General features: G+C 42.1%; 1 protein-coding gene across 1 annotated transcript in view; it reads right to left on the bottom strand.

Annotated features, from left to right (window-relative positions):
- adgrl1a (adhesion G protein-coupled receptor L1a) overlaps positions 1-23,775 on the bottom strand; it is a 96,017-nt gene that overhangs the window by 50,822 nt on the left and 21,420 nt on the right. The window contains 1 exon segment of the mRNA XM_040039852.1: positions 5,640-5,818. Coding sequence (XP_039895786.1) covers positions 5,640-5,709 — 70 coding nt within the window. The 5' untranslated portion in view covers positions 5,710-5,818.

Genomic DNA, 23,775 nt, shown 5'->3' with positions numbered 1-23,775 from the left:
GTATAATAGCTAAGGTTTTGGGGGGGGAGAGCTGAGAGACTGGATGAAAATGAGAGAAGAGGAGAGAAGTGAGAAGAACTGACTGTTGCAAATAAGATGAGAAAGCAACAAAAGCTTGAAAACACACACACAAGGGGCACTGAGAGAGAATAGGGAGAAAAAGGCTTCAGAGCAGCTCTTTATTGCAAAATCCAGATGATATGCAATATTCACAAGCCACTAGATTAGCAATTAGTGTCAGTAAAGGCTGTGGATTTCAGCTTTATGAAAGAGAAAAGCCACGCTAAAGCATACTCAAAGGTCATTTTCAGACAAAATGGGAGCATTTACTTGTCTCAGTGAACACACAACATGCAGTTTGGATGGCCTTGGTCTATAAAAATCCAAGCTATTAGAAATGAACTTGTCTCTATAGTTTATTATTTACGTCATTTAAGTCCAGCAATAGTCAACCGCCTCTGTGATCCTGCAACTAATATTTGTGTCAAAAGAGAATTGGTCAAAGTTAGTAACTGTACTCTTCTACTGAGCATCCTTCCCATGTGAACTCGGGGATGTGAAATACACAAGACTGATCGAGATTCATAACAACAAAGTTAGCGTGTAGAATTAATTACAAATAATAAATCACTGCAAAGTACCAGGTGTTGCAAGCAGGAGCAATGTGAACCTGACAGGATACAACATGCCTGTCTCTAAGAAATTCTGTTTTTCCAATTACAGTGTGGTTGCTCATGTAATCAGTCACTGTCTGAATTATGTTCAGAGGCACCTTAAAAAAAAAATTACATTAAACTATGCTGAAGTTGCCAGGATAGTAGCTGAGGTAACACCGGAGACTAATTTTGAATTAAGTTCAGACAACAAATGTAGCTGAATATATAGATAGATAGCTATATGTATATATATATATATATACACACACATATATATATATATATATATATATATATATATATATATATATATATAGATATATGCGCTATAGCTGCCTTAAATTAATTTGCTTAAATTAATTACAAACAGTATTTGTAATTACCAAATCCATTTTTGCTTCTGTAATAGGTATTCCACTATTACACACCAGGTCTTTAATCAAAGTGATATTTTTAATGCTAAAATGTAATTATTGCTGTTTTACAAAAAAACAGAAAAAAATGTGAAGCACATTATGATTTTTTGATTAAGATGCCATTCTTTATTTGCATTCCTGAGATGAAAATTTGTCTTAGTGACTGAATGTTACACTTACACAGACGTCCAAAGTGTTATTTGCCAAATAAATAAATAGAAAGGTAAATATACAAGTTTCTGACAGATTTCTAAAATATGTTTTTTGTTTTTTGACAGGCTATTTAACAAGTGTGTTAAACACACACGCACACACACACACACACACACACACACACACACACACACACACACACACACACACACACACACACACAGAGATATATATTCTTCATTTCATGTCTCAGATCTCTATCCACAAAGATGTGCAGTGAGTGCTTAAATATGACCATAGAAAATAGCGAGTGGGTACTGTACTACATATGAGCAAGAACATACAAACCACTATGATAATTGTAGTGACACTTGAAGTAAAGCAAAAGGAAGAGCTAATACATTTTTGTCACAGCAGTCGATCACTTTCTTCAAATCTTTGAGGTAGAGCGCTGACTTTGGTGAGTGATGCACTTTCTCAGCGCCTTTGTAGTTCTAAAAGTATTTATGAATGCAAATTAATTGCATTCAGAATTAATTTCAACAAGGAAAGGATCTTTACTATGTTCCCGTCATGGACTCATTTAAATGCAACTGAATCTAATCAACTAATTCAGTGATTTAGTTAAACTAATTCAGCTTCAGTGCTCTGCTTGACATATACTCAAGTGAAAAGTGTAGAGCTGTGAGTTAACAAAATGAAGGGAATAAGGAAATACAAAATGCTGCTTGTGAAGCCTCAAAGTTACATGCTGTTTAGGAAAGTACACGGCGACAAAAAGCTATGTGTTAGTAGCACTCTTTTATTGCCTCCTCTAAAGATATTATTGGCATAAGCCTGTCAGAGTCAGCTCTTATGAATTTATGAGTAGGTCACTGTTTTAAAATTACAATTTTAATATTTCTGCAGGACTGAAAGACGTGTCTTTAACTGTGCAAATTCAATATTGGATTTTAAGACCCTCACTCACTCATTTTTTTTTTTTTAATCTTTGCTCCCACTTTTAAATTTAGGATATGGCAACATTTGGACCTGGAAAAAACTGTCAGCTCAGACATTTTAAAAAAAGCATCTGTCTTGCAACAGCATAGTGAATTCTTTATGTAGCCCTCCATTACGGCTGTGCGATATGACCAAAAGCTCATATCCATATCATATAAGACATGTATCCTCCTGATAACGATATAAATCACAAAAATTTAACATTTTCTGTAAATTCTGTGAATCTCGGCTCGACTTGCGTGAAGTGTACCTGGGTGTCGTGTACCTGAAGTCGAGTGTTTTAACGATGTATGAAACTATACATTTTTAGACATAAGTTGTAACGTATGTAAGTATTAATTACACCGCGTGCTGCGGGGAAAAGCCTGTTCTAACGTTTGAGTCTAAGGTTTATTTTTTAGCATCTGACGGCTCTTTTTTGCTTCTCATCCGTAAATACTCTGCATACTCTTTCACGTGATTCAGTTTATTTTGAAAAGTCTCAACAGGATCTTGAGCTTTATTGTGAAAGGATTATGTGGAAAATAAACAAGCGGACACGCGATGGCTTTACCGTCTTGTTGCTAACCACAACGCATAAAAACAGGCGCTTGTGTGTGGTTATATTAAATATAAGAGAAAGAGAGAACTTTAAGAAATTAATATAGCCACTACAGTGACCATCAAAACGATGAAAAAATATTGCCGTAAACAGTTTATTTTGCGACACCACGAAACAAACAATAGATGTTTTTATATATCGTCGTCCGATATATCGTTATATCGAACAGCCCTACTCTCCATGGAACAAAAAAACAAAACAAAACACAGAGCCCTGCATTACAGAAAGCAAAAGCATACACTGAGAACAGTCCCCATTCAAACATTGTGTCACCCTTGGAGAACAGTCGAGAGACTAAGCACTTTGTTGAGAAGATGTGTAAAAACAGCTAGTCCCCTATCCTTAAATGATAGCTACTGTTCAGGGGAAAAGGCAGGGAAGAAAAAAAGCCAGGCAGAGGAGGGGAAGACAGATAAAAATGTCTGCGTGTGCACTAAAGGACCAGGGGCCTTTCCACACGACTGATCTGAGAGCAAAGGCTTAAATACAGGGGAGATGAGAACAGATTCAACCAGTCAGCTGGCACTGCCATCCTGGTATGAGTGGCACACACAAACACACACATGCACACATACACACAAAAAGGCTCATACGCACATCTATCTGGATATGTCAGCACTCTCACATAAACACAAAGATCCATACAGACTCTCCCATGCACACATCACCATGCACTCATGGACATACAGGCACATTATGCACTATACTGTATGCTTGCAAATTCATACCCATCACATTGCAGACTGAAAGGACCTACAAATAGCCTTGTAATGGTCTTCCTGCCACCACTGGTGCACATAAATACGAATACACATGCACACAGCAACGCTTTACACTGTGCTAAATGAAAGTTCTGTGTCAGGGCTTCATCACGTACAGCGCAGCTGCCTGCAATGCCTGCCACATTAAGCAAGCCTAATGGGCTTTCAGATCAGCAGCACTGTGTATGAAGGGTGGTACATTCTCAAGCATTCTGTGGAATCAGCGGGACATTCTGTTTGTCAAGGTACGCATGTCAGGCTGTCAGGGAGACTGCCGGGACAAAGGTGTGGAGGGATTTTCTATATGCCAGTATGATTATGACTTTATTTGCTTGTGTTAGTATGAGTTTGTATTCACAGATGAAAATATTGTCTTTTGTCTCACGCAGCCATTGGATCTCAAAGACAAATGAAAAACTGCACAGTGATTTAAGGGGATAAATATTCACTATGTGAGGCGTACGTGTACAAAGCTCATGCTGGTTAAGAACATTTGCGCTAAAGAGCTACTTCTAGAGTAGAATAAATGGGTGTGTGTTAAGGGTAAATATTAGAATGTGCAGCCAGGAGCAGAGTGAGGTTAAAGCATCGCAGATTAGTCGGGACACGGAGGAGGAGCAGGGAGTACACATTAGACTGTGAAGCCATGTGTGATGATCATGCAGGTTTCCAAATGAGCTTTGATTAGTCTAAGAGGGATTTCAGCAGATCTCATCACATCAAAACCCTGCGCTCTTCCTTTAAATTCCACTTCCCTTGTTCTCCTTTCTTTTTCTCTCCTGCTCCTCTGGTCACACTATAAAAGAGAGAATGAATTTCAGCCAAAATTTGACTGCCAAAATTATGTGCACCAAAACAGTGTGGGTGAACATGAGCCAATGTAAATGTGCAATGTGCCTGATTCCAATAGAAAAAAAAATCTTCTTAATTTCATCCAACCAAATGTTCTGTCTGTGCGCTGATAGTGATTGTGACTGATTATTGCTGTATTATTACTATTCTCGAAGTGCCAGGTCATGCAGATAGGTGGAGGCTTATTTTCATACAAATATATACACCCACAAGTAAAACACAAAGCAACATGATGCCAGTGGCCTAATGGAACACAACATGGGCCACACAGATCTGATGCAACCAAAGGAGAAAAAGAATATCTTCTCAAATTAGAGCCACACCTGTCCAATCATAGCTTTCACTGGGGAAATGTTAAATCCAATATTAATATCAGCACTAATATGAAAACACACCTTACTGTTCCCCACTTTCTTCATCGCTAGCTCCTCCCTGCGGTAACCATGTGTCCTTAAGCTCCTCCTCTTCATTCTGGCTGTCCATCACCCAGCGGCTCATTGGCACAGAGTTGACGGAGAACATACAGCAGATGGTGTGCTGCTGTCTGTGTGGCAGGCCACTAGCAGGACACCCAGCAGCCCCTCCTTTCCCTCCTCGGCCCGCTGCCTACCCCTGCAATTCCCGTTCCTTCCCTCATACATATCTTCCAACAAATACACAACACCCTCCAGCATCACTTCATCCCATCCAGGTCACCTGCTGCCAGGCTTACAACAGCTAGCGCACATGCGACACAAAACGAAACATCTTATGGTACATGGCACATTCAAGGAGGTCACACATATGGCACCATTACATGCACGGATTCCCCCTTATTCTCTTGCCACGCTCCAACTAACATCAAGATGACAAGAAATTTTATTGACATTCTCACATCCACCTTGCTCAGACACTCTCTCTCTCTGTCTCCTGTAGAGAGAGTTCAGTTAATGAAGTGCAGCTTTTCTAGCCTGGTCAGCAAGTCAATACACTTACAACCTTCATCACATGTATAAATATTGCATCCTCATTTGCAGTAACCTCAGGCCAGGCCGGCTACTAGTAACGGTGAAACCAACAGGAGCTTACGGTGTGTAAAACCATCTAAGCTGGCTCGTTGAGTTAAAACAGAATTGTAACGCATAAATTCTGAATCCAGATGCACACATGTGCACTCGTCATGATATAGACAACACTAGAGAATTTTAATATTACATACCCTGTGAGGATGGAGCAATGTTGCTGGAAGCCACAGCACAAGTGAAGACGATCCAGACTGCAAGAGCCATGCTTGATGCCGAGAAGTGTAAGGAACTGGTCTAGGTGGTCAGAGGTGGTCAGCAGGCACAGGTGAGTTGGGGGGCACTTCCTCAGCTTACACCCACCTTGAGGGTGAACCTGCAGGCAAAGCGGAAAGAAAAAAACACGGAATTAGGAGCCTCTTAAAATTCTGTATGTGCATACGTCAACAAAAAGGAAATTATTTTTTCTTCTCTGTACAGCATTTAAATGAGAGGAGAGGAGAGGAGAGGAGAGAGGCTCCCCCTGTGGTGGTCAGGTAGAATGATCAGTTGGGAAATCGGAGGCCATTTTGTGCAAGATGGCTTGGCAACAGCTGTTGCCACTACCAGCTCATCACTCTCAAGTGTTTGGACGCTTGATTGAATCAGACTTGCTACATATGTTTTGGGGCTGTTAACAGAGTTATTTTCACGTGAAAAATGCATGTCTTCTCTATGTGTGCGTGTGTTTGTGTTTGCAGGCGTGCATACAAATCGAGACAGTTGAAAAGCGGTGACTCAGTCAGCGGTGCTGCGGGGCTCACACATCTCATTTGCCTAATGAAATAAATCACAATCTGGAACTTGAGCTCTGATTTTTTGACAGTGGAGCCTGCTCTGCCCCTTCAGGGGCTAGAAGGCAGAGAACAGTAAAGATGGTATCGTTATAGCTAACACTGCTCCTGCTGAGTTTGCTGATGGAGCAGACAGATTGGTCTACATCTCTTTGTGTTGTATGAGTGTTTGTTTGTTTTAGTGGGGAGCCGGTTGCTTTGTCTTATTTCATTTACTGCATGATACACACACATGCTCTCTCACACACACGCTGGGATACTGTATGGAGCTTTTATTGACTCCATTCATTTTCTGTGCTCTATACCAGTTTCAACTAACCTACAGTCAGCACTTCACTCTTGCTACCAATCAGCCACATAACATAACGCATGCCGAATATTATTTAAGTCCACTCAAGAACACCACCAGAATACACACTTGTGACTTATCAGGGTCTGGATACAAGACCTTTGGATATGTCTGCAGTATGTGGCATTGGGGCTCTAGTAGATTTGGGGACATCATGGATGGCCTTGCTCCATGGTATGGTCTGTTGAGTTTGGATTTGGGATCAGTGCTTTGGCTTTTCTGGTTGTATTTCTTGGGTTTCCTCAGGCACTTTTTTGCAGTATGAGTGCATTTTCCAGCTTGGTGGTGCCAACACCATGAGCAGGATGCTTTGCTCCATTTTTTTTTTTAGCTTTCTGGGATGTGTCAATGTAACATTCAGATGTAGAGCATCAACTTTTCCATTCACTTTGGCTTTCAACAGTTTTAATGTTGTGGTCGATGGTCTATTGTGACAGTTTTAGCTCCACATATTTGTGTGAGATAAAAAAAAACGAATCCTAATCTAGAGCCAAACTTTCCAAATGCAAGCAAATATATCTTGCTTAATCACACACAAAAGATCAAACATAAAAATGCATGATTGTGATAAATCTTTAAGATGACAGATTTAGTGCATATTGCAGACTATGTGACATCCTCAAATAGTTCAGAGAATTTTTTTATCATACTATGTGTATATCTGTACAAAAATAAATATAATCCTAATCTTGATTATAAACCTGAACTCAGAATACAAAACAGACAGTTGGGATTATAAAAGTCCCTGCATTTTTCATTTATCAAAGCTTTTCATCCTGCTAAATATGTCAACACACACAACATCACGCAGGCATGGCAGTGCTTTTCATCTGGTAGCAAAGACGGCAGGGCGTGAGCGGCTTCGCCCCTCTCTTTATCATCGCTGATTTGGTTTTTCCTTCGACCTCTCCAGCCCCGCCTCTTTGTGACCTTCTCTGATATTTAACCTCTTCCCCAGTGGCAATGCAGGCCCACAACCTGCCCGGGTGTCGCTGCATGGATTAGTATGTTGGATATCGCAGAGTACAAGCAAGGCAGAGAGAGAGAGATGCAGAGAGCAAATAGCAAAGAGGGAGAGAGAATAAAAGCAGAACAGAGTGGCAAGCACATTCACAGCAGCTGTTCTATGCACCAGCGTTTATTTCTATCATACACTGTATGCACAACACACAGACACACACACACAACCTCTGCACTAATGCAGCTTGTGCCTTAATTTGAGTGTTGTGTGACCACCCTCTATGATCAGCAGTTGAGAGAAAAGGACATGCTCAGAGGGAGGGCAGGAGGGACAAAGAAAAAGTAGAAGAGCAGTAAACAAACAGCAATAGACATGCAATGTACTACTCAGCTCCACAGCTCTCACGGTATTTACTCTCAAGCTATCCCGCAGCCCCCACCTCATCCCCAATCTCGCTTTATTATTGATGGTCAAAAAGTGATTCCATTCAGTGCAATGACACGCATTTGTTTTTCCTACCAACATTTGTGCTTCAGTGTAAGAAAAATCTGTCTTTTCTCCTGTTTCTTTTGATTGTGCTTCTTTCTGTGCTTTTCAACAATAGCTCTCCTGTGGTCTCTGAAGAGGGCCGGGTAAAGAGAGCAAGGAGGGAGGCAAGGCTGGTGATTGAGGGAGAGAAGGAGAGAGAGAGAGGGAGCTGGGTGGATAAATTGGTTTTATTTTGTGACAAAAAAGAAAGCTGGCATTATGAAATGTTCATTTTCAGTGTGATGGGGAGGGAGAACGGAAGGAATAAAGGAAGAATGCAAGGCCAAAGTGAATGAAATGAGACAAAAAGAGATGACAAAACAAAGGAATGAGGTGATCAAGAAATGAAAAGAGAGGAAGCATCACACAGACCGAGTAACTAACAAATAAAGAACAAAAAGAGAAAGGGAAGTGAAGGATGACTTTCTGTACAGGGAGAATAAATTCTAGAGAATGGGAGGGGAAACAGCTGAAAATAGCCAAGTGAGAACAGCAAAAGGAATAGTAAAAATGGACGAGTAAAGGCAAAAGGGAAAGTATTTCTTCTGCTTGTGTCTATGAGTCAGCGTGCCTCTGGGTGGAAGAAGGTTAGGACTCTTTGGAGGGTGTGAGATGGGTGTCTTCTCTCTTTGTGCTCTCCCTACTTGGAGGATGTTACATGCCTGAGGCCAAAGCCTGCCCTTTTGCACTGATCACATCCACCATTATTATCATCACTGTTTCTCTTCTAATAGAGCAGAACATCATATCCCTGTGAGACTGGAACCCACAAAAAGCGAGAGTGGACGGCAATTTCAGAGCACTGGTGTAAAGGTGAGGAGGATGATGAATAAAGCAAAGCCGGGCAAATGGCGATCGCTTGTGTTAACACAAAGACAAACGCGGCAGATTTACATTTGAGTGCACAGATCTGCTATCTTGTTTCACATGCTACACTCTGTTTCTTTAGCTATTAATTTACAGGCCGCCTTGATCCAAAGCAAATAACCTCATTATCCACTTCTATTGGATCATTACGATAATCACCATGATCATTAGAATCTGTTTGCTATGGCAGACATGCTCATCAAGAACAGGGTGACACAAGTCCTTTCAGTGCAGAGTGGGGGAAATGTTAAAAGCTGTGTGTGTCTGTCACATGAACCATTCACGTTAACCCCATCACTCAAATCATTTCTGTGCAGAAGAAAGAGGCATTTAGTAACATTACCTGACCAGAATCAAGAGACAGAAGAACAAAGAGTTTACGTAGACAGTTTTTGCTGCATAATTAGAAAAGCTGGTGCAACTCTCAGAGCTGCTACAGCTTCAGGCTTTCTCTCTCCTGTTTTCTCCCACAAAAGGGAAGTTGATATCAAGGTGGAGGAGACAAGTATGATAAGTATGAGTGAAATCACTTTACGTGTGTGTGTGTGTGTGTGTGTGTGTGTGTGTGTGTGTGTGTGTGTGTGTGTGTGTGTGTGTGTGTGTGACTGGCCAACGCCTCGGCAGAAAGTTTTCCAACTCGACTGAACAAACGCTGCAGCTTTTAAAGCAAATTTTCTGAGGTTTCCAAAAATAGCTTGTACCCATAAAGTGTTCGGGGACCTCCTAACATCTTAATTAGCATTTCAGTGCATTCGAAAATGAGGTATGCTGAGAGAACAAGCCAAAATCATGCAGGGCAATGGGGGGCGACGCGGGGATCACGATAACACAAACACAAATTTATTCAGCTGGGAAAACACTCGTGATTGATTTAAAGATTTGACAGTCATAAATTATGACGGTCAGTTTCTTCATGCAAAGAGAAGTCTTTCCATCTGATGATGAAGCACCAGCGCTTCCCGTGCTATTAGGATTGATGTTTATGCCTCAGATGCTTCAACAACAAATAGTTGGTTCAGTAGCAAAGCTCCCGCTATGAAGGAAATGATTGCCTCCTAGCAACCGACACAGCCGAGCGTGCGAAACTGAATGGCAATCACTCACTTACAAATCAGAAAGTGATGCAAACTGCTGCATTAAATATTTGTAATCAAGTAAAAATTCAGTTCAAAAAGACATGCGATTAAATTGGAATAAATTGTAAACAAATACATGTTGTATTTACTCTGCGCTGCTTGGGTTTGGCATCAGTCATGTCCAAGGCAGGCACTTCATTTCAGAGGAAAGTATTATTTGCGGAGGTTATCTATGCCGTATTGTGTATAGTATGATGAGATGGCAAAGAATGACAAAAACCTGTGCTTTGCCTGGGGGCCTCTAAGTAATTCTCCCTCTGACTCATTGGTGCCGAAGCTTTGTCACACTCGATACTCCTTTGTACTCTCTTGAGTTAGGCAAGAGGGAGCCATACAAGGAAGTGTAACAATAAATTAGGATGAGATGGAATTCATTAATTACTTCTTCACCTCCATAAAACTAATCACTCGCCAAAGTGAATATAATTATCCTACTTTTCCTTTCGAAATGTACCAGACATACCATGAAATATCATTACCGCCACCATCTGCAATCAAGCTTTGCTGAGTGGGAGTCTGTACTTCTACTGACAAATCTGTCTTCCAAGATGCTGAGGTATGACAGTCAAATTTAATGATTAAATGATTATCCAAATTAGCCCAATTGGTAAGTTGGACTTAACAGTTACATCTGCATGTCAAAATGAATCATTAATAGAGAACATGCAATCATATCAATCTGGTACTGACAAAGAGTTTCTCTTAATTTTAGTGCTATTTAAATTGAATGGATTGAATTTTGCTTTATTGAGAAAAAGTGATTCGAAAGAAAAGGAAATCATGACGCTTTCATTTCATTTCATAAGAATTGTGGCATTTTCCACAAAGTACAATATGAGCTCTGTACACTTAACATCTGATAGCACCTTGAATAAACCGCTGCCCTCCCAACCTCTTCATTGTTATCCTCCAGTTGGGCCTATCGTTAATCTCCCTAATCCTTTTTGGTAAAGCTAGCATGCTAGCAACGACAACATAATAGCATTAGATATTATTCCTACACAACAACCTGATTTTATTGCATTTGCATTGATGCTGAGCAGCCCACTTGCTTGACCATAGTGAGAAATGATAGCCTCCTGTAACGTTAACACGAGAGCAGTAATTTAGGATGGATAATATTGTTAAGCTAGCAGCAGCTACACAAGCACATTCAGGTCAGATCATCCCAACACCTCCATTTACTGGGGTAGGTCAGTTAAGGGCGAAGCTCTGGTGTGGTAGTATCTTGCTGGCTGCAGCAGCAGGGCTGTTTATATAATGACACCATTGTGCCGTCTGTGTGCAGATGGAACATCAGAGCTCTTGTAATGGCCTGTGTATTAGGGCCAATGTGTTTGATTACTGACTCAGGGAGAGCAGGGATAGGCTGTGTAGTCAACAGGGAATAAGACTCTCTCCAAAAGAGCAACCCAGTGAAGAAAGACCTATTTGAAGAAACAGAAGGAAAGAGGGAAGAGACAAAAAACAGGGGGAGACTTTAATGGAAGTGTGCTTTAAGGGAATGCAAATGAGACAAGGGAATCTGCAGAGCTGCAGAACACAGTGGAGAGATATCAAACATGGCTAGTGTGGCTGCCAAAGAGGTAAAGGCAAAGGGAATGGGGAGTGAGAAAAAAAAGAGCCATTCTCACTTTATTCAACAGACACTCCTCTACATTATTTCCTGCTTCAGTATCAGCCCTTGGATGTAACTCTCCACAAACCCCAACCCACACACCTCCTCATCTCTAGAGTATATGCTTTGACTATTAATATTATTTCTCCAACAGTAGTAGTTGTTTAAAAAGTCACAGTACCTATAAAGCAGTCAGTAAGAGCCCAATATTCCTGAGGGACAGCTGTACATGCTAACCAGAGTACATGAATACCTGAAGGGGGTCGACTGTGTGCGATAACAGTGCAGCATCTGTGAATGAGCGATAGAGATAGGCCGCTGCTAGCCACCGAGTCAGTCTGTTCGTCAACACTGACACCGCGCTGAAGAGAAAGCATGCTCCCAGCCTGGTCTTCAGTGTCTCCAGTGTGGCCTGTGATTTATTGTGGCTGTGGAGAGCTTGTCACTGTTCATTATTACTGATGCAACAGGAGGCAATGCCACTACCCATCAATGCTTGCCCTGTGATGCCTGCCATGGCTGCCAGAGGAAGTGACCTTAGCACCCACCTGTCTTCTCACACAAATACTGGTTGCAGCCAAAGTCTAATGAGCTCTAATATCTTACGGGGATTAAACCCTTGACCCAGTTTGGCATCCATCCCTTAACCAATGTTAACCATTTCAAAAATATTTATTCAGCTTCATTCAGTCAATTTCGCACCAAACAAATGGCAAAGCCTTATTTTATACAACACATAACTTTATCTTGTTTCTAATGGGGTTTTTTTCCTTCCCCATTCTTCCTAACCTCACAGTCAGATTAGATATACTCACTATCAGTCAACCTGCGCTGTCAACTTTGTCAGCGTGAGTTGCACTGCAAATCAATGAAATGAAATGAATAATTCACTATGACCATTAAGTCTAAACAAAAAGAGTGATAACTGCCGGCTCCGACATTAATCTTATGAGCCACCAACAATGGATTATGATATAACATGATAATGTTATGAAATTGTACTCTCTAGTGACGCTCCATCCCACCCTTTTCACCGAGCTGTTCCCAGATGTCACTTGGCTGTGACTGGCAGGTTGCCACCCCAAGTGCCTGTGCACCGCCAGGCCCAGCTAGATCCATCTTCATTAAGGACAAAAGCGCTGTGAGTTGTGTGTGTTATTATCAGTGCCTATTAATCTGAAAGCTCCAACAAGGCAATCCCTGTCTCACTGTTGCACTACAGTTCACAACAGCAAAGCACATGGAATGAAGAAGCACACTATGGATGCAAACCAGACACACTGAGAGTGTGAGTGTCATCGCTAGCCAGAGCTCGCTCTCTCTAAAAGTAACAATGATAACAGACTTAAACAATTTGTAGATAATGTGTAGACAACACATAGTGAGATGGGAAAAAATGAATTCATAGCTGTTTAGCTACCTTTGGGATTCACCCGAGGCAAACTGTAGACACCACGTCCCAAGTGCTGGTTTATGCTAAGATGCACATAGTCAGGGCTCGGAGCACTTGCACACATGTTCGCACACATGCACACAATCACACATGTACACACACTGAAGAGCCCACCGGGGCACCACATGTGATGTTGACCCAGTTTAGATCTGTGGCACAAAGTAGAGCAGGGATTCAGAACAAAAAGAGACAGTGACATTTAAAAATAGGTTGACATTCTTTTCATCTCATTGCTGAGGCCCATACAATGGAAGTATCCATCTTTTGTGTCAGTGGCACTATCCACTAATTATTCCGTTACATCTTCAACCTGCCACTTTAGAGACCGACATTCTTTACACGGGCATCAGTTTGGTTTGAATGAAGCTAGTTAGTCAGAAAGGCCTACTAAAATCTACGAATGTACGCATTTTATTGGGAAAAGGCAATTATTTGTTACAGACGAACTATTTGAATCATTTCCAATGAAGTCTGTGGAGGACTGTGATCACAGGGTGAGTAGTGAAAAGTACCAACATTTTGTTTTTATAGATTTTTGTTTTGTACATTGTTGTACCGTGATTAGTTAACAAAAATTTGTGTTCAATTTTCCAGTCATCTTATGAGACGTTGTACTTCTATTTCTAAATATCTTTGAAAAAGCCACCTTTTAATTCATTTTCCAGGCTGATGGTTTGAGTTTCTAACACAATAGCGCAAGAGTGCTGTTTTTAGCAGCCCTAATGTCTAATTCGCAGTCTCATACACACACACACACACACACACACACGCACACACACACACACACACACGCGCACACACGCACGCACGCACACACACACACACACACGCACGCACACGCACACGCACGCACGCACACACACACATAAAGACACGCAGCACTTCAGTGTGTTTTCTAGCTTTTCGAATGAGAGGACATTAATTAAACCTCAGATGATTACATCTGGACATTTATCACCGCACTGCTTTCTCTCCTCATGATAGCTGAGCAGTAGATTAACTAGTTTATGCCAATTTAAATCCAACCAAAATTTAACTTGAACTGTACTCCCTTGCCCATCCATAGCTGTCTGGAGTTATCCAGAGAGATTATTTTGTTGTGGGTCACAGGACTAGAGTGCGGGTGTGTGTTATGCCGATGCATACATATCTACCTTTTCCAAATGCATATGTCAGAGTGATTTGTATTGTGGAATGGGGTGAGTGTATGTTTATGTGTGTGTATGAGTGATGTATCTGATTTGATAGTACTGACCCCAATCTGCCTGCCAAGGTTATCCAGCTTAGGGATGTGCCGAGTGGGCATCAGGAGATTCTGACACAGCAGGCCTGACTGCCCCAATTTTAAAACATGGCTGTCAGTCACTTTCTTTCTTTTTTCCCCATCTCTGTGTACCTCTCTGTCTACACACACACACATATTTGAAGACATGGACACAGCACACCAGCGGTCTTCATAGCCACTTAGGAATAACTGAGTATCATTCACGGGCATGTGCACAAACAAAAACACATGCATCCTATTCAACTAAATGTCAAGTTAATATGTACCTGTAAACTGAAAGAACTAAACTGGTGATCATTTTTTTAAGAAACACTGCTAAATACAAGTGCTGCAAACAGACAAGGGGCACATTCATGTTTCTGACACATTCCCTTTCAATCAGACAAGTGCATGCATTCATGCTATGAGGTCCTTGAGGAGGAAAACATGGTGGTGGTCTGATTATTAGACAGGACCTCTGGGAGAAACAGCCCAAAGCTTGGGGGTTCAGTCAATCCAGGCATAACAGGTGCTACTTTACACTGTCTGCTTCTGTTAATTATCAACAAAGCAGTGCTGGAAACATTTACCGGAATTCACACCAGGTGAACACCCATTAGTGCATGGAGAGTACCCAGAGGGTCTGTACAGACCACCTCTCCAACTACAAATCATGGAGTGAAACTAAGCAACTATACACACATGAACCCAGAAATTAAATGCTAGTGAAAGTACTGTTCAGTATCCACACTGTGTAATACCATTACTCTTATTGTCCAAATATCCTCTACCCACTGCATTCAATCATCATTACTGTGCAATATTTAATACGTTTCCGTAACCTTTCCTAATCTTTATTTATTCTTGAATATGTATATAGCGCTGCAAAACTGTGCACCTTACCCCCCCCCATCCACCCCTAATTTTTTTTACATGTCTGTGCTGGATAGGAATTGCTTTTAATCTCATTGTACATGCGAATAATGACAATAAAAATGCATTCTTCTCTAGTCAATTCAAACAACAGAACTGCAAACGCTGCTATGCACTCATAGCACATGCAGTGGTAGATTTCTGAGTTACAGACACTGGGCCAATGGTTACACCTAAACACAAAAACATTCACACATAAGAAGTCAGCTCTGTCTCTCTCCTCAGTTTCTTTTTTTCTTTTCAAATACTCATTTTTCCCTTCATCCCTTCCTGTCCCCGGAGGCCCGAGTACATCAGTTCATCGACACATTTCATTCTGGTCGGTGGGCTCTATGGAGCCTCCTGTTTGATGCGACCTTTCTGCCCTTTCGTTCTGGGAGTCTCAGGCATCTGGTCACTCTGAATCATTCCCTCCGTCTGCTTTTGTTTGGGAAAAAAGGTTCGGCAGAGAAAGGGAACCAAGCGCATAAAGGGAGATGAATCAACAGACATCTCATGGCGCCTGCTATCCAAGTGAAGTATAGTACTGTTTGAACTCATCCACCTTATCACCCCTCCCCTTCCACCCATCTCCCTTCAACCTTACATTTCTCCCCCTCCACACACCATAATCCCCCTGTTTTGTGCTTGCATGCTCCCGAATCCCTCACTGGTTCTCATCCTATTTTCACATCTCATCATCATATCCCAGTTTGCTTCATTCCCATAAATAATGAAAGAGATTCTGACTGGGTGAAAATAAATAACTCTGAGCCAATCAAGTGGGGACTTGCAGACATTCCACCAGATGCTTTCACCAAAGCGAGACAGAGCTTTGGTGGCTCATATAAGAGATGTGTGTAGGCTATGAGGTCACTGAAAGAAAAAGTAAATTATTCAGGTGGCATTCTATTTTGCAGCAAAGTCGCCTAAACCAGTCTACTTTTGCTCTGCTTAGAAGACTAGAGCATAAAAAACAACAAGAAACAAACAAAAAAAAAACCCACAAATTTTTTTTTCACAAAGTGAAAAATTTAAAATGCAAATGGGCATTCACTGACAACAGCACTCAGTCATAAACTGAAACACCCTTAAAGATAACTAAACACATGCAAATGAGCTGATTAGCTAAATATGCAAATTAATTCATTATTTGTAGAAGGCATTTATATGTTAATTGACACATGGCTCACTGAGGATTAATTATTTATATACAGTATACATTAAGCATAGAATAATTTACTAAAATGCATGTAGATAAAAAGATAACAATTATGTGTCTTTATTCTCTTCTTTCTGATCTGACATATTGCACTGACCAAAAGTACAAATTGAGAAAAATCTCACTCTCATGTTCATGAAGCTGAATACTACGAATACTCCAAAGCAGAACGCTTGCTTTGCATTCAGAGAGGATGGGCGTGGAGGGAGTGATGCTAGCTGTGAAGCTCTGTAGGTTTCTCTATTCTCCTTCTCTCTCCCATTCTTTTCTTCTCTTTTTTTATTGTGTCTAATCCCCACTTTCTCTTGGCCCCTTTGACCTGTGCAGGTCTCACGTTTCTGGCTCTCGCAGCAAGCATCCAATCGATAGATGGATCTGACTTTACCCTGACTCAATAACCTTTCATGCACATCCTCTTCCTCTAAGGAGTGGATGCGCATGTGTGTGTTTGAGTGCGTGTGCCATTAGAGGAAGGCTCTGGGTCTGCATGTGTAAGTTTGTGCTTGCAAGGCATGGTTTTGGGCTTTTTTGGCAGAGTTGTTGATGTGTGTGTGCGTCTGTGTCTGCCAGCTTCAGTCTCTCACCCTAGGGCCTAGAAGTCACGGCAGTGTGAAAACAGATTGATTTCTCCCCTCCCACACACAAACAATTAACTACACAGCGCTCAATTAGACACACGCTGGAGACGCCTCCAGACAAGCCTTTGCCTTGACCTGGGATCTGTTTCCTGCACACCAACCTATAGTACTTCATTATGCCAACAAAGCATGAGAGGTGTGGAAGGTGATGGGAGCAACTGAGATGATAGTAGGAAGGCATTTATGTGCCTTGCACGGACAAAATTAGCTCCTCCTGTTGTGCATGGCATCTTCCTAGGATTATGTGTCCCAGCACAAAATGAGCCAAGATTATCTTTAATGATGTCAACGGTGTGCAGTTTCATTTTCACTGGTGTTCACACACTGCTCCACAGCTTGCGCTGCTAGCTGAGTAAGCGGAGTTAGGATGCTAATTTAAAGACAGGGGAATTCCAGTGGAGCGTGGAACTATCTGTATCAGCCGCCCCATGTCCACCTTTGGGACCAATATCCACGTAACACATGTTGATCATCCAGTAAAGGACAAACAAGGTTGTCATCCCTCCGTCAGCTTTCTGTCACTTTTCATTTTTCCAAGTGAAACACTCCAGTGAGCATGTCTTTCTCTGTATCCCTCTCCCTTTCTGTGAGCCAAGACATTTGTCAGAATTTCAACAGTGTCCACTGCTTGAGTAAATCGAGCTTTGTTTGTTGGCTGCCTAGAAAAACATGTCTATTGTCTACGTCTACTCAAGCAAACACAATATATCTGCTATTTACCATCCTTAAATCTTATATTAAAGGGTGATTAATTCAACTCCGAATGCAATTAATGCCACATCACTGTTGGTTTTAAAAAAGATTATTACATCATCTATCATCATTTTAACACATGATCAAAATACCATCAAATTAACCAAATTCATTATTACCCAATGAAGAAAAAGACATAAAAGAAAATTAAAATGCATTTTCCTTCATAAACATAAACAAAGAGTGGGACTCAGGGCATTATTTCCACAGATATCTTTCCACTGCCACATGGCCAAGTCATGCCATGCTTTGCATGTGTCATTCATAACACATGCTTGGACTAAGGGAGATAATATAATTCTGAGAGAATGCGTGTGTGTGTGTGTGTGTGTGTGTGTGTGTGTGTGTGTGTCTATGTGTTTATGAAAACCACAGCAAATGAAAGAGAGAGCGAGAGAACGAAACTGAGAATTCATAGGAGTACAAGCTCCAGTGAGTGTTAACATTTCTAATTATCTCACTGTCACGTCTGGAGGCTAAGAAGATAACACCTGAAGTCACCAGGGTGGAGAGCAGGCACACACACACACACGCACATAGTACACAAATACTCACACACAGCCAGTCCCACAAGCTGATACACCTCCCACCTCCTGCACTTCCATGCAAGGCCTTCAGATTTGTCTCTCTCTGCATGATTGCCTCTACCTCGCACTCCTCTTTTTCTACTCTTCCCTAATTTTTTCTCCCTCTTTTTTTGCAGTCACACCCTCTGTGTGAAGTATAAAGTGAGGTCCAGCTTGCGGGCTCTCCCCTGTTTACCTACGTATACACTGATGTCAAGACGCTGCCTTTGCCTCACCCCTGCTGCCCATTTGCAGGCAAGGCCATCACTATACTGCACATTTGCACTGATGTTTATCCTTGTCATGCCCATTGAACATGGTTTAAATCCTGTGTTTGATATTAAATCCCATGCTATGGGGCTTGATGGTTACTCTACTGATCAAATAAGTACCAGTGGGAAGGCGGATGGATTTAACTGGTTTTAGTATGCACAACAGTCCATTCCGCCTCTGATCCTAGTGTACATCACAGCTGAGGGATTTGCATTCAACCCACAGAATAGTTTGTCCACTACCATTTCAATTTAAACCTGTTTATTTTAAAATATACAGAGACATAAGATTTGACTTCACAGTATAGCACTTCATTACTAGGTGTGCCATCATAGCCAACTTGCTACATTCTACAGCTTGCTTAAAGGTTGATAAAATATTCACAGACCAGTGTGTTACAGCAATATCTGGAGCTGTGAAGGTTTCTAAGGTCAGCTTTCACAGAGACCAGCTCTTGCCAGGCTGTCCTGTTTTGCCTACAGATCCTGTAGAAGGCCTTTTGGTAGTGACAGCCATTCTCCTGTGACTTCATTCTGTCACCCAGCCATCCGCCATCCCTTTCCTGCTAAATGCATGTAGTGTGAAAGCTGGCAACATTTCTACTGTATGCCTGGGTCAGGGTGACTCACTGAGTGCCAGAGATGTGGCTTTTGCTCTTTTAGACTGTTTAACATTATAAAGGCAAACGGAGAAGAGTCTTGAAATATTAATCACTTCAGAATTAACAGATCTGTCAATCACAACAGCTACAGTAAATTGCCCTTGTGGCCGTGCATGGGCTTCAGTGTCACTCTCAGCATTTGCAATGTGAAACAGAGACGGAAATGCCATATTTTCTCCACAAGACAAAGACATGTGTACTATGCTGTTCAACCACCAAAAAAATAGCTTGTACACAGGCCAACAATGCGTGTTTGTCAGTGCAGAAGCACAAATACATCACTTCCCACAACAGTTTCCTCCTCAGCAGCAGAGTCCGCCAAACTCATGTCTCATAATCCAGTCTGCTGACGTTCACATAGCTATGTCCTGATGGTCTGAGCTGCAGCCCAACTAGCCAGTTCCACCAGCACAGAGGTCCAGTGTGATTCATGGCATTTCCCGCTCCCATGGAACCCAGATCTCTTTTGTTGTGACATCACAACCAGGGCCCTGATTGGTCACCAGATGGCTGCCCTGATTGGATTCTGGCCCAAACTGTGCCGACTGAATCACTGGCTCAGTGCTACTCTGGATGCTGATCCAGCCCACCTGCACTGCCCAACAAACACACACACACACACAACCAGAACACTTGCACATGAGCAAAGATACAAGCGCACAACAAGTATGGGTGACATTCAATTAAAGATGTCCATTCATAAAAATAAGTCACTTAACTGCCAACAACTATATCTTGCTCCTTTCAATCTGTCTTTACCTTTTATATGTCTTGTCAATTGATTTTAAAGCACTCCTTTTTGAAGATTATGGCCCTTTAAAATCTAAGTGCCCTTGTTTAACTTAGCTTAAACGACTCTCCCTCTTTGCTTCGTGGGTTAGGCCTCATTTCAAGATTTCTGAGCACTGTCCTGGGAGACATAAAGCGTATGAGAAAGCAAGGGCATTGGGAGAGAGAGAGAGAGAAAGAGAGAGAGTGGTTTGCTGTGCTATGTGTCCATCTCTAAGTGTATCAAGGCTTTTACGCATGTATCTACTTTCGTTCACTGTCTCTGTTCGGCTACATGAAGCAATCAGCAACCCTTAAGTGCAGGCATTCTCTTTTAAATACAGTACAAATGGACGTTAGCTTCTACTTGAGCCTTGAGAGGCACTCCTGAAGCCTCTCTGATTGAGACATGAAACCAGAGCTCTCTTCTATTCCCTCCTCTTCCTGCATACCCAAAGGGATGCCTGCAGCGCAGGTCTCTAAAGATACCCCTGGCACACACATCCTCACCAAACACAGCTCCCGGAGGACAGCTGAAGGCATTCTGCAGTGTCCATCCATACAACCCGACCACCGTTTCACATCTTCAGTCCCAGGGCTGCACACTTTTCAAACAGTGGCATTACTCTTGTTATTTATTCTGGTCCTTCAAAATCCTCATCAAAATTTCCCTTCTCTGTTGTTTCAATATCCTCTGTTTTCTTTATGCACTTTCCTGTTGTATCGCCCGGCTGATCAAACACTTGCATCTGCAGCTTTTTCAATCCCTCCAGAAGTGAGAGAGAGTGAAGCAACACCCTCTCAAAAGCCAAAAGGAAACAGAAGCACCAAATTTGGCAGAGGAACAGACCCCCTGCTGCACCTGTGCCCGTTCAGGCAGATCAGTATTTAGCTGAGCCCGCCTGCTGCCCCGGGGACAATGAGAAGGGATGGGAGGATGGACTGAGGATTTGAGAGGAAGACTTGGACACCATTCCCCACCCTCTGTGCCAGCGTTACAGGTCGAGTGGACCAAATGTGTACTCGCTGGCGCTAACAGACAGCTGTTTGGTGAGCTGCCTTTGGGCCAGCCCCTCACAGACATGAATGTGAAGAGTAACACATTGAACATCTTGTCCAACATTGCCATTTCCTCTTTTTCTCTAGACATGAATAGAAAAAAAGTAGTGTAAAAGGGATCGCGCGTACAGGAAGGAATATAAATAAAATTATGGCCACAGTTAATCAGATGGTGGTAAATAACAGATGGTGTTTGACTTGAAATTGCTTCATGCAGAACGTAACAGAAACTGTTAGAGAGACCATTACTACCTTAACTTGTGCTAGAATGTAATATGTGCTTTGCAGATGTACTTAGATTGACATCACCTGTTTCTGCATTTTAGCACATGCAGGCACAGCATCGTACCTATCTCAAGTTTGTTCCCCAAGGTTGTCATTCCAACAAAACAAGCTTTAAAATTCAGAGAGAGACTGTCCGCCCTGGTGCCAAACACTCCCTTACCCCCTCCCCTGTTATATTTAAGAAAGCTGTTGATCACACCTGTTCCCGCTTCATCCTCAGATGTGGGAATCACGATGAAGGGAATATCACTGAATGTGTTATCTGCTTAGGAGCTGTGACGCTGTGTTTCTATGGTAACACTCCACCCGGTATTACAGTCATTTTGTTATCATTTCTTTTACTGCCAGCTATTCTCCAAAAACAGCCTAGGCCCTGCAAAAAGGGCCAACAGGAGTGGTTTGTGAAAAGCTAGCCAAGAAGAGAAAGCCAGTTCCATGTAGGCAACTGATTTTGTTTTCTGTCTGTAGATTTTCCCAAACTTACCTATCTCACATTCTCATGTTCTCTACTTAGTTATTATGGGAACATGAAAAAGTTGTGGGCTTTTCCTGAGCTGTTCAATACCCATGTTTAGAGCACATTATTCACAGAGGAAGACTTAATTCATGAATCCATTCCGCTATTGGCTAAGAGCTATCTTTACCTAATTATGCACAAAACAGACATTCATCAGACTGGCATTTGTTTGTGCCTGTGTTTCCTCTTGAATAAATGAACATAAGAGCCTGTGGTGAGGAAGTAACACCCTCCCCCCAAGAGCCTGGTGTCCTACAGGGACGTCAATCTGCATGGTGACAAACTGTTGGTCTGATCGGTACAGCCCATTATTGATTGCTCACTGATGATCAATTTCTCCTACTTTTCAGTATCATTATTGCAACAAATAACATTAATGAGGAATGGTGTGCCTATTATCCTGTCCCATAGATATATATTCTTACTCACACACCTTTAAATTTTCCACTCAAATACATTGTATGTTCTGAGGCTTACACACACAAAGAGAAAGAAAAAGGCAAGAATCTTGTGGAGTCTGTGGAAGAATGATAAACTTGACCTCATACCACACAAGGGGAGTGTGTAGAGAACAGTGGAGAGCAACACAAGGAGAGGAAAGATGAGAAGGGATGTTAGAGAACATACACTCACCATATCACTCTCTCCCTCTTTCCTGGGGCTCTTGGGCTTTGGAAAAGAGGGGAGAAGGAGAAAGAGCTGACCAATCTCCAAGGAAACAAAGGACTTAAGGGTAGTGGGGGCAAAGTTAAAAGGCAAAGCTGAGCATAGACAACGAAAGCAACTTTCCTTTCTGTATGACTCCGCCAAGGATTATAAACATATATAAGGAGGCATACTAGGGAAGTAAAACTGAGTAATGGAGACATGGGGAGAAAAACAAGAGAGACAGCAGCACAGAGGGAAGCCTGATGGGAAAAGACAAAGAGGAGGAGAGGGAGGGAGGGATGAGGATAGAGATTGAGCACATAAGAGAGTTGTAATTTGCCTAACGAAAGAAGAGAGTGACAGATAGTGGAAAATGAGTATGTTGAGGGGAGGAGAAAATGATGGGCTAGTGAACATGTTGGTGAGTCGCAATAGGTTGAAGGAGAAACAGCACACAGATGAAAGGGAAGAAGGTCAGAGATGCAAATGTAGGGGGAAACAGAGAGAAAGAAAGTGAGAAAACTCGTCTCTGGGCGTCAAACTCAAAGGGTGGGGGGGGGGATGAAAGCTGATGAAGATGGAGGCATCTTGGGTGCGGAGACTGGTCTTTAATCAAAATGTTTTTTAATTAATTTTACAATTAAGGCACTGTTCGTTAGCTTTGGCGCACGTAAGGAATGACACCGCAGTGTTACGCGTGTCATTAATATAATGATGACAGATCGGCGCTCCGGTGGGACCGCCTCTGCTCTGTGACAGCTGGGTCCTCCAAACACTGTCACCTGACTGGCGTGACATCACCTAACCTCATTCAGCGTGGCTGCCAGCGGCACAAGTGACATGGCCACTGCACGACAGCTACTGCACACCTACTTGGCTCTGCTAGTAAGGCCAGCGACACAAACAGAAGACCTTCTCCTTTCTTTCTCGTCGCCTCTCTCCCTCGTTTCATCATTCAAACAAATATAGAGAAGCAAATAAACAGTTAGGGAAAATAAACTCCCACCCACCTTCTAACAAAA

This window comes from Simochromis diagramma, unplaced genomic scaffold (genome assembly GCF_900408965.1).
Source record: "Simochromis diagramma unplaced genomic scaffold, fSimDia1.1 OVJJ01000321.1, whole genome shotgun sequence".
Classification (NCBI taxonomy): Eukaryota; Metazoa; Chordata; class Actinopteri; order Cichliformes; family Cichlidae; genus Simochromis; species Simochromis diagramma.
The sequence above is the reverse complement of the archived record's forward strand: the minus strand, read 5'-3'. Positions and strand labels throughout refer to the sequence as shown.